At 45.8% G+C, this 13,074-nt stretch overlaps 1 protein-coding gene across 11 annotated transcripts in view; it reads right to left on the reverse strand.

Moving 5' to 3' along the window:
• The window catches only part of COL6A3 (collagen type VI alpha 3 chain), a 59,041-nt gene that overhangs the window by 40,244 nt on the left and 5,723 nt on the right, over positions 1-13,074 (reverse strand). For 6 of the 11 annotated variants that reach the window (XM_059868133.1, XM_059868132.1, XM_059868131.1 and 3 more), the window contains exons 2-4: positions 9,674-9,821; positions 8,186-8,803; positions 3,794-4,396 (exon numbers count right to left, since the gene is read on the reverse strand). In XM_059868133.1, coding sequence (XP_059724116.1) covers positions 3,794-4,396; positions 8,186-8,803; positions 9,674-9,761 — 1,309 coding nt within the window. In that variant the 5' untranslated portion in view covers positions 9,762-9,821. The remainder of the gene's footprint in view (positions 1-3,793; positions 4,397-8,185; positions 8,804-9,673; positions 9,822-13,074) is intronic. The other 5 variants (XM_059868136.1, XM_059868140.1, XM_059868138.1 and 2 more) reach the window with 2 other exon arrangements.

Raw genomic sequence — 13,074 nt, forward strand, 5'->3', positions numbered from 1 at the left:
ATTATTTTTTTAGGCTCTAGCAGAGGACTAATAGTAAATCTGACTGTTCTCCCTTTCTAAAACACCAAAGAGTTGGAGATTTGCAAAAACGGTGATTTTTTTACACACGTGAATATTAAAATACACATACATGTCAAAGGAAAAATGGAAAGCAGGAAGGAGAAATTTAAGCACTCAGAGGGCACATGAGATAAAATAAGCAGGTGATGCTCCTTCCATCTTCAGAGGAACCACCTGAATGGTGGTGGCTTGGTGTGAGAAGTATTAGGTTCCTGAGAGCAATGACACAATAGTCTCCACCTACTCAACATACCTGGATTTTGGGTCTTTGCATCCTAAATCTTTTTCCTTATCTAACAAAAACAAGTTACATTTTTTCTTGGCATAGCTGGCCCAGTCATGGATGAGCTGGATTATGTTCAGATGGCCATGTCTTTAACAAACAGGTTCCCTGGCTTGTAACTTCTGAAACTTTATTATTGATGATGGCATAGGACACAGAAAGGGCACAATTAGCTTTCCAGTGCCCTGGCTCAGTTTGAAGAAAGATAGTCAGGGAGAAAAAAAAATCTTGTTGTGTGGCATTGGGACCAAAGCAGCATGATATTTAATACAGTAAATATATTTTTTTTAAAAGTAGATATTAACAAGACCAATATGATTGTGATAACAGCATTATACATGATTATCAAGATGCCTAACCTTAATACCATCTTTTAGACAAATCCTCTCACATCATCACCTCCCTGATTTCATGCCATTGACGTGAGAAAGGAAACTCTGTGTTGCTTCCAAGTTATGCTGGAGCACTATGAATCATTGTGTTACGCTGGACTTGGGGTATCCTTAGATCACTCACCCACCTAAGGGCTCCTGAGATGGGTTCAGGATTCAAGGAGGCAGGTCCATCACCTCCCAGGCTTACTGCCTCACCCAGTGCACAGCCTGCTCCCACTGGATCTCACACCCCCCAGGGAAAGCAGTAGCAAGCACTGCCTTGCCCTGCCTGGACAGAGAAGAGCAGCCCCCAGCCCATCAGGGCTCCTCTGCATGAAGGCTGTTTACTTTGGATTTCAACAAAGAACAAAACTTTGGCTGCAGTCCTCCTTGGCCAGACACCAGCTGGCCATGGAGAGCTGTGCTCCCAAAGGCTGGATGCTGTCAGGTTTCTCACTAGGGGTGAGTGTCATGAGACTGGGCTGCCCCAAGGGGTGACTTGGAGCTGGGGGTGCCGTTTGTGACTCAGCTGCCCCTCTGCCCCCAGATCCTGAAAGATCTGCCTGCCTTGCCGAACCTTTGCAAATGCCTCTCATGGAGTCAGGCTAGAAATAGTATAATTAAGGACCAATTGTAAAAAATGGGTGTTTAAAATTGCCTGCCATGGTGCTCTCAGGCATAAAATGATGAGGACATGCACAAAGCAGACGTGGTGGTGCCCTCCTCAAGCCACAGCCTCAAGTGAGCTGACAGTGGTCTGCAATTGGCTGCCCAGGCTGTCAGAACAGAGCTACACACAAAGCAATGAGGGTTTGTGTAAATGATCCCTTTCCCAGAGCATGATTTCCAGCATTCGTCCCTCCAGCCAGGCTTTTTTTTCCTCCTCAGTTACTCCAAGGAGGAAAGGGCTGAAAACAGGAAACTTTCCAAATGGATAGCAAGGGCTGACATTGCTGCTTTGTGTGACCCAGGAGAAATGTCCAAAGCACATCCTTAGCTTCTCAGCAGCTAGAAACCCAAAAGTGGAGAGCCTGGAAACTTTTGACTTTTGGGGGAAACATCAAAGGAGCTTTGGAAAGATGAGGGAGGCTGGGAAGGAAGAGTTCCCTCTGCTTCTCATTTCTGTTGCATCTCTCAAATCCTGCAGTACTTTTCCCTCAGAGGAATGCAAGAATCAAACCCAAAACACACAGGAAGAAACAACCCACGGATATGGTTTGCATGGACACAATTAATGTGAAAGCCTTTGAGCAGGGCTGTGCACATCTCATAGGGTTTAACCCAAAGCCCTGTGAATCTGATGGCAAGCCTCCCAAGAATTTCAAAGGATTTGGGATCAAAGCATTGTATCTTTGACTCTCAAAGTTGGGAATGTTGGAGGGTGTCAGCGCTGAACCCAGCCCTGCATAGTTCCATCCTCATTGCCATGTCAGCTGTCTGGTGAAGCACCTCATCTACCTCCATCATCCAGGCTCCCCCAGTAGGTAAAGGAGCAGAAAGCCACTTTGCAGCATCCCTTCAGCCCAGGATGAACAGCTGGCAAGCCAAAGTGAAGCAAGATGACTTCAGCACTTCATAGGAGCACTTGGCACCTCAGAGGGTTTGGCATCCCTTTTGGGCAGCAGCGTCTCCCAAACTGCTTTACACTGCAGCCTTCCAAGTTGTTGATCAAGCAAGCAAACCAGTCAAAACTGATTTCCATGGGTGTCAGGGGAAGGAAATTCCCTAAAGATCCTTTGAAAAAAATCTACTTCCCCATTTAGCACATGAATCTGTATGTAATTGTACAGGCTGACATAGCACCTTCCACAAATGAGCTGGCACTTTCAGTGAGAAATATGCAAGTGGAGATGAAAAAAAATGTACCAAAATGTTTTAATCTTGCCATTCAAACTGTTAAAAATCACACAGGAGGAAAGAGAGATTTTCCACTGAGTTGCATGGATCCCAGCATGCACATTTTAGCGACACATGCTGACTTCATATTATTTGGCTAAATATGGTTCTTGTAGGGTGCTACAAGAAGAAGTTCTACATGCTCTTTCCTGGAATAATCAAGGCAAGGTCATAAAATGATCTTTAAGGCAAATTCCTCCCTTTGATTTGAGCCACAGGATAGCAATCATGTTTAGGCATGGATCAGCAAAGACATCTGGAATGCAGTTTTATATGTCAACATACACCATGAGGAACAGTGTGTACAGAACTCCAGACTGACAAGGGGATCCCAAAAGTGCTGTTTGCATTAAGCATCCTGTTAATTAAGTGCAGCAGCTGCAGGCTAGCCCCTTCCAGAGGCCTCTGCAATATGTCATGTTGTGTCTTTCATAAATCACCATAAATCCAGGTATTCATTATTCTACCACATCTGAGCTGAAATAATGACAATGGGACTTATGGGTGACAAAGTAACCTAAGTAGAATATTAACACCTGCATTTTTAATTCCCATGGCCTCATGGAAAGCAGTAAACTTTCTTAGCTGATGGATTAAAAATAGGGATTTCACTCAGAAGAACTAAGGGCTGTTCAGTTTTTAAGAATATCACCCTTTTACCAAGGGCAGAGCAGAGCTTCAGTGAGCTGTAGAATTTTACTGTTTTAGCAAGCAGATAATTTCAACTCTGGTACATAGGGATCCATTTAGCATTCCTGGTTCCTTCCTCAGCCACATTTTATGGTCATGACACTTCCAACTGACATATAATGTAAGCTCACACGGCATAAATATTTTTACAACTGGCAGTTCTGCTGTGTTTACTCTCAGGGTGCTTAGATATCTCGATAAGGATTATATGAGGTTTTTTTATTATACCCTTTTTTTCTTATACTCTGCTCCTGTCTTTTAAAACATGTCATGTCAGTTATTGCAACAAGACCTCATGGTTTTTGAGAGATAACTCACTAGGCCAATGAGTTTCTGCAGAGAAACACTGCTTCTCCATAACCAGATCAGAGAGATTAATTGAAAAAAATAATTAAGAATAATTAAAACTTTAAATATGCTCATAAAGCGTGCAAAAGCTCGATCATTCATCGATTCACCAAAATGCAAGGGTCCAGAAAGGCATACATACCTTCAGTCACAATGGTTGGGGCCGCTAACAAAATGAGTCTTTGGGCCACTCCAACAATGTTGGGCAGTAATAATTCTTGAAGAGCATCAAGGTTACGGATATCCAGGGCAGTATAGGCGAAGCTTCCATCAGTAGCAATCTGCTGCAGCTCTGCACTGTCAGCATTCAGGACCCCAATGCTAAACGAAAATATACCAGCTTGCTTCACCGCTAACAAGCCCTCTCGGATATCATCACTAGACTCTCCACCACTTATCAGCACTAAAATCTGAGGCACTGCTTCCTCTATCCTGCTGCCTCCCGCCTGGGTGAAGAGGTTCTCCACCACGAACTCCAGTGCCGCACCGGTGTTCGCTTCCTCGCCCCCGCGGAATCTGAGTGCCTTCACGGCATCCAGGACATCCGCTTTTGTGGAGTAGCTGTTCAAAGAGAACTCGGTTCTGGGTTGATCACTATACTGCACCACCCCAATGTGTATCTGCTGAGCTCCAACTCTGAGGGTTTCAATCAAATTTACAAGGAAATCGCGTATGGCTGGAAAATTGACACCTCCGATGTTGTTTGATCCGTCAATAAGGAAAATTAGGTCAGCAGACTCTTGAGCTTTAAAAAAAAGAAATGCAAAAGGTGAAAGCATTAAAATGGGTGATTACATGCAGTTGTAACAGTGTTCTGACATGTTTCTTGGAAAACCAGTGAGAAACGCAAAAATGAGAAAACAAAACAACATGATCACTGAGGAGGTGACTTTTGCCTCTTAGTTCTGCATTCTGATTGAATATGAGCTCTCAGGCCCTTCCCAGTAGCATCCACAACCCATCAAGGGAGGGCTTGAGTGGACACAACACGAGCCAGAGGCTGTAGTAACATGGGGTCAGCATTATTGACATGCAAGGAGAAACCTCAGCAAAAAACAGTTTATGGAAATCTAGGTACATTCCATCAGTGGCCTGTATTGTCCAGATATTTAGACAGAGCCAAAAGAAAAAGGTGGACTTTGGTGGCAATTCACAGTGAAGGCAGAGGGTGAGGAGGTTTTCATCATTGCTGCCTTCTATTTTTTGAGAGGAAAAAAGCCAACATTTACTGGAGGCAGGGAAAGTTTCAGCTTCTCTGTCACGATTCTTCTCTTTTGCTGGTTAAACACAGAAGCTGAATGTATGGGCTTCTCCCACCATGAATAAATATTATTTAAAACACATTTGTTAGAAACAATTGAAAAGGTTTTAGTTATTTTTCCTGGCCTGTAACTCCTCGACCAGCTGCCAGCATCCACCTGAAGTTATGTCTCTAGAAGGCTGACCCACATAGTTCTCAACCCAGGCCATGCAAAAATTGTGTCACTTTAAACATTTTGCACAAAGATGGGTTGATTATTGTCAGAGGGGTCTGGTCTGTATTTTTCATGTGGATTCTGGGTATTCAATCAAGGAATGCAGAATCAGGTTAAAAAAAGGGTGTGATGAAATCAGTCATGACACAATTATCCAACTCTAGTTGTTGTGGCCATACCCCAGATGATCACAAGCATTTGCTGACAATAGACACACACCAAACAAAGCTTGCACATGGCATGAACCTGGGGTTGAGGGGCAGTATTTTTGAGACTTACCAAAGCAGACCCAAAATGGTGTCTGCTCTTACTCCTTTTGCTCAACTAATGTTACCATCAACATCATCAAGAGCTGTATGCATGCAAAAAAGAGGGGGGGGGGGAACCCCAAAGCATGCTTGGATGTTTCCATGTTGTTACTCTCCACTCACATTAAGAACTCTAACTTCAGACTGTTTGCAAATGACTGACAAGCAACATTTGGAAATCTCTCTGTCAGCTCTCAGCTTTGGAAAGCCAAAGGCGAAACCAGCAGCAAAGCTGGCGTGTGGTTTAGCAAGGCCAGGAATAAACCCAAGAGCTTTGCTGTTAACCAGCACTGCCAGTAAATTATTTATTTATTGCCAATTTAGTTGTTTTTCTAGTACATGTTTTCATAAACCAGGAGATTTAAATAAAGCTGCAATTCCAGTGACAAAGGAGAAGATCTCCAAGTCACCACTGCTCCCCTAGACCAACTCAATGGCCAGTGTTGGCTCAGAGGAAATCACCAGGGTTCAGATATTCAAGGAGCTCCAGGATTTATTTTTCCATGGAGGCAAAATTTAGGGGTGCTTAGGCTTGATTTTACTGAGCCATTTTCGGTTGGAATGTCCATGTTCCACTTCATTGTAAAAATGAAAGGGAAACCTCACAGTGGTTTTACCCAGAGATGCTTTAGGTAATCCTGGATGTCTTTTTGGAGGAACAAGATTCCAGGCACTAATGGGTTGCTCCCATGGAAGAGAAACTAGATATGAAACAGATGCGTTGGATAATTTGTCATCACTGTAAAAAAACCTTGTACTTCAGTGCACATTTATGGAACAAGCTGGTGTGGAGAACAAATAAAAAGCATGCTGGTTACACAACTAAGCAAGAAGGGTCAGATGAGACAGACAGGTCAGATTTAACAAATACTTCAGGGCAAACTTGGGGCTGACTGTTGGACTTACGTGAGTCAGCTCCAGGGACTGCCACAGACCAACGTTTTTGGTTCTCTTTACTAGAACCACTACAGGACTGGGGCTTTTTAACATTTTCATTTCATATTAGGGCTCATTTCTAACATAGCATCAATGGCAATTTTAGACATTTTCATGCCACATGTAGTAATCAGCTGAATAAATGACTTCTTAAACTCTTATGCAGATATTTGTACCATGTTTTGCACACTGTTATCGTCCAAGGTTTAGGACCTGTAACATCTTTTCCCATGTTTAACAATACTCTGTATATCACCCATGCAAGTCACACAGGGACAACACTACAACAGTAGGATTAACTTAAATTTGTGTTATAGGATGGGAAGGAAATTATTGCAAAAAATACCATTAAGCAGAAGCAAACTTGGAAATGCACGATATACACAAAGTAGGAATTTGGCTTTAAAGCTTTTAAGGGAATGTCTGTGATTCCAGATGTTTCTATTCAATGGGGTTACCTGCTGGCATGGCCCAGAGGAGGACAGCCAGCTTCCAGAGACCAATTTCCCAATTGATTTCAACGGGGAATTTCACTGGGGTCCTTCACAGCTAAGACGCCCAACAGCCACTGAAGTGCTGTCAGCAGGTTGAGTGTTACATTCATTTTCCACCAATATTGGTGTCATTTCCTTAGCACTGGTGAGCCTTTTGTTGTGTTTGTGGGGCAGCTACTCCCCTGTGGCTTTCCTGTGACCTGGATATTTGCCCTGTCAAGCGCTTTGCACGACAAAAAACACACATGAGCACGGCCTCTTGGTGTTGCTCGGTGTCATGCAGTGATGGAGAGCACCCAGTGGGACTGGCGTGAGGGTTAATCAGGCAAGACAACACAGGGGGATTAATGTCACACTGCCTCATCACACTGCTGTGGCCTTACGTTGCCCCACAAGCTCTCGACCTTCAGATGGAGTCTCAGGAATAAAAAGAAAGGTTTGATCCCCAGGACTTCTGTTTTGAAAAACAACAAAGCTGCTCAGAAGGCTCTTGCCATGCTGGAATTTCATAAACAGAGAAGGGACGGAGGAAGACTGGTTGGGGTTTTTATTCAGGGAAATTGGGCCCTGTGTTGCAGTCAGTGCAGGTCCGTTGAAGCCAACGTGATTTGCAGAGAGTTTTCAGTTATGGGAAGGGTCCAGTGCTCCAGCAGGTGGAAGCCATGGGCTTGTAGAGAAGACTTTTCAATCACACACCTTCTCCAGGTGCATGAGGAGAGAAGTTAAGGGACAGCTCAGGGGTGGGCTTTCAGCAGAGAAATTCCCCACCCAGCTTCTTTTGCTGTCTTCAGCCAAGAATGTGACTTTCTGGAATGGCACGCTGCCCAAGACTGTGACTTTCTGGAATGGCACACTGCCCAAGACTGTGACTTTCTGGAATGGCACACTGCACATCTCCCTGTCACCCCACCTGGTTCTAAGGAGACATCCATCACAACCAGCAGCGACCTTCTCAGTCTCCAGAGGATTTTCTGTAGTCAGGGTCACCATCAGGTCTGGTGTGTTCACCCCCTGTTTTCCCCCCTTGGGAGTAAACAGGACATGGCAATTTGCTAACTCTGCAGAGCTCCCTGAGCTTGAATTTCCATGCCATATGTGCCAAAGGATGGCCACAAGGTGCCACTGCCCATTCAAGCATTCCTGCTCTGACTCCTGGCAGCCCTAGCTCAGCCTGCAAACAGCACCTCAGCAGCTGCAAACACGGGGCCACACGCTTCAAACCTTTATTTTTAAACCTCTGAACGTCCATCTCAGTCTTGCCCCTACAGAGTGGCAATGCCAAACAGCGCAGCGCCAGCAGATACCACCAGTCAGCCATTACCTGTGATGTCTTTAACCAGTCCTTTGGCTCCAGCCTTTTCTGGAGTCATGGAGGAGCGGACACTCGCCACTAAGTCCCCAACTATGCCGTGGAGAGTGGTAAAGTTCTCCAGGTTGAAGCGGTGCGTATCGAGGGGTCCGCTTGCTACTTCCTGCAACTCCCCTTCCACTGGCTCCTGAACGCCGACCGCAAACAGGTTTACACGGGCCGAGTTAAGGAGAGATGAGGGCAGAGCCACATCATCCCGGGGCTGTCCATCTGTTAGCACTACAATAACCTGGGGCACGCCTTCACTGGCTCTGCTTCCAGCAGCTTTAGTGAGGTGCTTCTCGATTAGGTACTCTAATCCTTTTCCAGGCTCGGCGCCTCCCCCCACGTAAGTCATGTTGGCAATATGGGACAGGACGTCCTGGGTGGAGGGGAAGGTATTTAACTGGAACTCTGTGTGGGGGTTTCCGCTGAACTGGACCAGGGCAAAGCGAAAATCATTTCCTCCCACATCTAAAGCCTTTACAACATCATACAGAAACTCTCGAACGAGTTGGAAGTGTTCCTTCCCAACGCTCCAGGAGGAATCCACTAGAAATATTATATCAGCCACGGCAATGGTTTTGACAGCTTTAAAAAAACAGATGGGGGTTTAGGATTTTCTATCGGTCAGCATAAGCATGCCTCCTCCTCCTCCTACTCCTCCTCACCCAAAACAACCAACAGCCTCCTTGGCATGATGAAAGTGAAGCTCATCTTCCCCTTATCGCCCGCAGCAAAATGAGAAGTGCTGGAGAACAACCACACAGCCACCAGAGCCCCACAGGTGCTGGGGTACAGCAAGCCACTTGCCCTGCCCAGAGAGGGGGAGCCAAGGTGCTCCTGCCCTCCGACAGAGCCTCGCCCATGGGTTTGGACACCAGCCCTGAGCCAGACAGAAACCCAGGCAGCATCACCTGTTCATTCAGCTTCTAGCTGCCTGTGTCTCTTGCATGGTTTTTGCTGGCACCATGATAGTGCTCAAGGAAGGAAGGACAGCTTGGTTTAAGCAGCCTGGGTGCTGGCATGAGTTTTCTGCATTTTTCCTGCTGTCACACTTGGTGACACCAGGTCCGGTCCCAAAGGCACCAGCACCACCTCTTTAAACAGCCTTTCTGCAGGTCAGTGGCAGTGCTCTTCTCACTGCTAAAAGCTCTCCTACACATGCAGGGAGGGCAGAACAGCTCTGCCCAGGAGAAGACCCTCTCAAGACCACCCTGAGTGCAGGTCCCACACCCTGGGGCCCTGCAGAGCATCCTCCATGGCACCAGCCAGTGTCATGCCTGGGGAGGCACCGTGAGTGTTGGCCAAGGCCCATGTCCCAAGGACCCTCAGCAAGGCGGGAGTTGAGGAGCAGAACACAACCATCCACAACATCCCATGGACATGCACATCAAACACCAAACAGTGCCAGTGAGGGCTTATACAGGGCCAAAGTCAGGAGAAGTAGCCCAAGCTTACCTGCTTGCTGCTGAGCACCAACCAAGCCAAAGCCTGAGAACAGGAGGCAAAACATTGCCACGAGGGGCAAATGCCGATGTTTCCTCATTTTGCTCTTTTATGAGTTTTCCTTTTATTTTCTTTTGTTTCAAAGCACCTGACGTGAGACCTAAGGGGAGGAAAACAGGGAGAGTGAGAAATAGCAGCAGTGCTGGCCAGGCACAGATGAGGCATGAGGTAGAAAAGCCAAACCACGTGGGTTTACAAGGCTTTCGTGGCACTTTGGCAGGAAAAAAAATTCTTTGCTGCTTGACAGAGTGACAATTCACATAACTGACCTTTAATCACCTCTGTGGAATTGGATGTTTTTTTTTTTTTACCTGTGCTGTCCCAGGCAATATGTAATATACAGGAAAATGTTTAGGTTTCTCTACCAAAACACACAGTGGCCTCCCACCTGCCCTCCCCACCCATGGATGACCAGCTGATACATCTTTGCCAACATGCTTCCTCTTGCTGTTGCCTTTTCTCACTTTATTTCTTCCAAACACCGCAATAATTGCCCTGAACATCCCCCCTTGCCTCAGCTCACCTTTTCCAGCTGTCCCAAATATACAAATGGAAATTTAAGGACTCTAGACTCAAGTGAGCCACATGATCTGGCTGCACAGCAAAAAGCCCTTGGACTCCCCCAGGCTCAGAGCCCTGGTTGTAGAATAGCCTGCACTGGGCTGATCATATTTTGGAAAGGCACCAAGAATAATATTTTATCTGCTGGAGCCAAAAATATAATTTAAGCAAGTTTTCTTATCTGTGATCCACCTGGCAAGCCTTCTGAAAAAACGTCTCCACCATGAAGGCTGTGTTTCTGTTGTCATAGAGATGACCAATTTATTATTTAATCTTCATTTCCAAGTCTACAGACCAGAAACCAGCAAGGCTTGCTTAACTGGGAAAATATCCTCCCAAAAGGGAACACAGTGATTTAAAACCTTTCATTCCCCAAAGGGGATCAATTACTCAAATCAGCCAAAAGTGACTCCAATACATCAAACTCTTAACCAGGTCATCATAAAAGAAAAAAAAAAAAAGTTATTCAATTTTTTTATTACCATCCTTGCCAATTCTATCAATCCAGACAGTTACGACCAAAACACGAACCTAAGAGAGCTAAGGGGGAAAGTTACTCTAATTTTTGAGGAAAACTGTGGTAATTACAGTGATGGTTATTGCTGGCATGGCTGGAAACAGAACCAAGAACCAGGAATATGGGAAAATCTGGACATAAGGAGCTAATCCCACTTCTGCTGTAGAGACACTCCTCAGGGATATCAGAGGGCAGTTCTGTGAAAAGGAGGGGACAACTTCCACCTGGTTTCCTGAAATCCAATGTGATCCTGACACTTCCTCTCTTTCCCTGTGTGTCAAAGCTGGCCTGGGGTCTGGTCCTTCTTGGGAGAAATGATCTGCAGCATTTGGTCTTTCCTGTGCCCCAGGTGGAATTTATGAATGGCCTATAGCATGAGTCTGGGAAAAGCTCTCCTCTGCCTTTTCCCCTAACATTACTACTACTACTACTACTACTACTACTACTACTACTACTACTACTACTGCTGCTGCTGCTGCTGCTGCTACTACTACTACTACTACTACTACTACTACTACTACTACTACTACTACTACTACTACTACTACTGATAATAAATTGAGAGACATTGAACAGGCCCCCAGAGCCAGCACACAATGTTAATCAAGACATGGCAAAGTCTTCCCTTTTATTGGCAGCCCCTCAATTTATAGAGGCAGCTGCTGCAGCCCAGAGGTATCATTGTCATTCCTAAAGAGATTAAACCACCACCTTTGTGAGCTGGCACCCATCCATCCCCTTGGCTGTTCCAGTGCAAGCCAAACCTCCCAGTGCCTTCAGCAGGAGCAAATCTGCTCAGATGGCCTGTGTCCCTGCTGGGCATCTTGCTCCCAGAAAAAGCAGTTTCAGCCAAAGGAGGCATGGAGAGGGTTTGTCCCCTGAGCACTCAAATACAGAAGGGTCTGTAGGTCCTAGACCTTTCTTTCTGCAAAAAGCACCAAGCTCACAACAACCACCCACCCAACCCCATGGGAGAGTCTTCCCTCTGGGATGAAATTTATGGAAGAGCTGCAAGTTTTTGAGTGGGATTCGCTTTGCAGCATCCTTTGGGATTGCATAGAAGCCTAGAAGAACCTAAAGTGCTGGACAATGCTCTCAGGCATAGCATGGGGTTGTTGGGGTGTCCTACACAGGGCCAGGAGGTGGATTTTGATGATCCTTGTGGCTTCCTTCCAGCTCAGGATATTCCATGGCTCTCTGATTCAAGATGTGCATGTCTCAAATCCTCATAGGTGTGGAGCCAACCAAGGATTGCTGGTGATAACAACCCAGGATTGTTGGCAGTAACCCACCCTGGGAAAGAGCAGGATGTGGCTGGAGAAGAGGCCACATGGAGGTAGGGCAGCATTTTATGGGACAAACTTCCTTCTTCTGGCTAGGGGAGATAAGCATAGCACAGGGATGGTTTTGAGAAGCAGGAGGACCTCTGGAGCCTCTTGACCCATTTCAAGAAAGGTCTAGGAAAAACTTGTTAGCTAATTTGCATAGAAAGTGAGAAATTTTTTCTCCAGGGACAGGGAAATGTAGCAGCTATTAAAGATACAGCCATGAAGCCCAGGTGCATCTGTGCCCCTACATACCCCATCAGCTGGATCAGTGCTAGAGTCAGGAATGGTGATCTCTCTTTCTCCCTGCCTCTCTGTCTCTCCCTGTTTAACCCATCACCCTCTCTCTCTTCCCTTTCACTCTGTCCTTTATCCAAAAGCCACTGCCACATGCTTATACTGAGATCAGGGAGATCACTGACTAACACACCAAATTCCATGCCAAGTGTGTAATTTGTTAATAAAACTTTGTAAGCTTTTGCAGGCCCTCTCACTTCTGTCTTTTCTTTCAGCCATGAGCATCTACAAACCTTGGGAGCCCCCTTCCCCTTAAGGGTGGGATGCCACAGAGTGAAAAGGCTGCTAGCACTGAATGAAAAACATGAAATAAAATGCATGCTAAGGAAAACAGCCCACTAAAGTAACGTGTGCTGTAAAACTGCTCATATTTCTTTCCCAAAATGCAGGAAGTTATGTTATCATCCTGTTTATTAGCTGCTGGCAGCCAATCCCTCTTCAGACACAACAGCTGGGGATGAGCAGAGCATCAAGATAAACCAGTGAAAATTGATGTCTTGCTGGCTAAAAAGTGACAGGACTGAAGCAAACATTTGGGGGCTTTTTTGGTCTTAACGTCAAGCAGCTGCTCAGAGCCTGTTTACAGCCACGAGATGTAGCCAAAGGGAAAAGTGAAACTCCCTGAGGCTGTGGAATCTCCCCTGCCCACAGGA

This window comes from Haemorhous mexicanus, chromosome 26 (genome assembly GCF_027477595.1).
Source record: "Haemorhous mexicanus isolate bHaeMex1 chromosome 26, bHaeMex1.pri, whole genome shotgun sequence".
NCBI classification, from domain to species: domain Eukaryota; kingdom Metazoa; phylum Chordata; class Aves; order Passeriformes; family Fringillidae; genus Haemorhous; species Haemorhous mexicanus.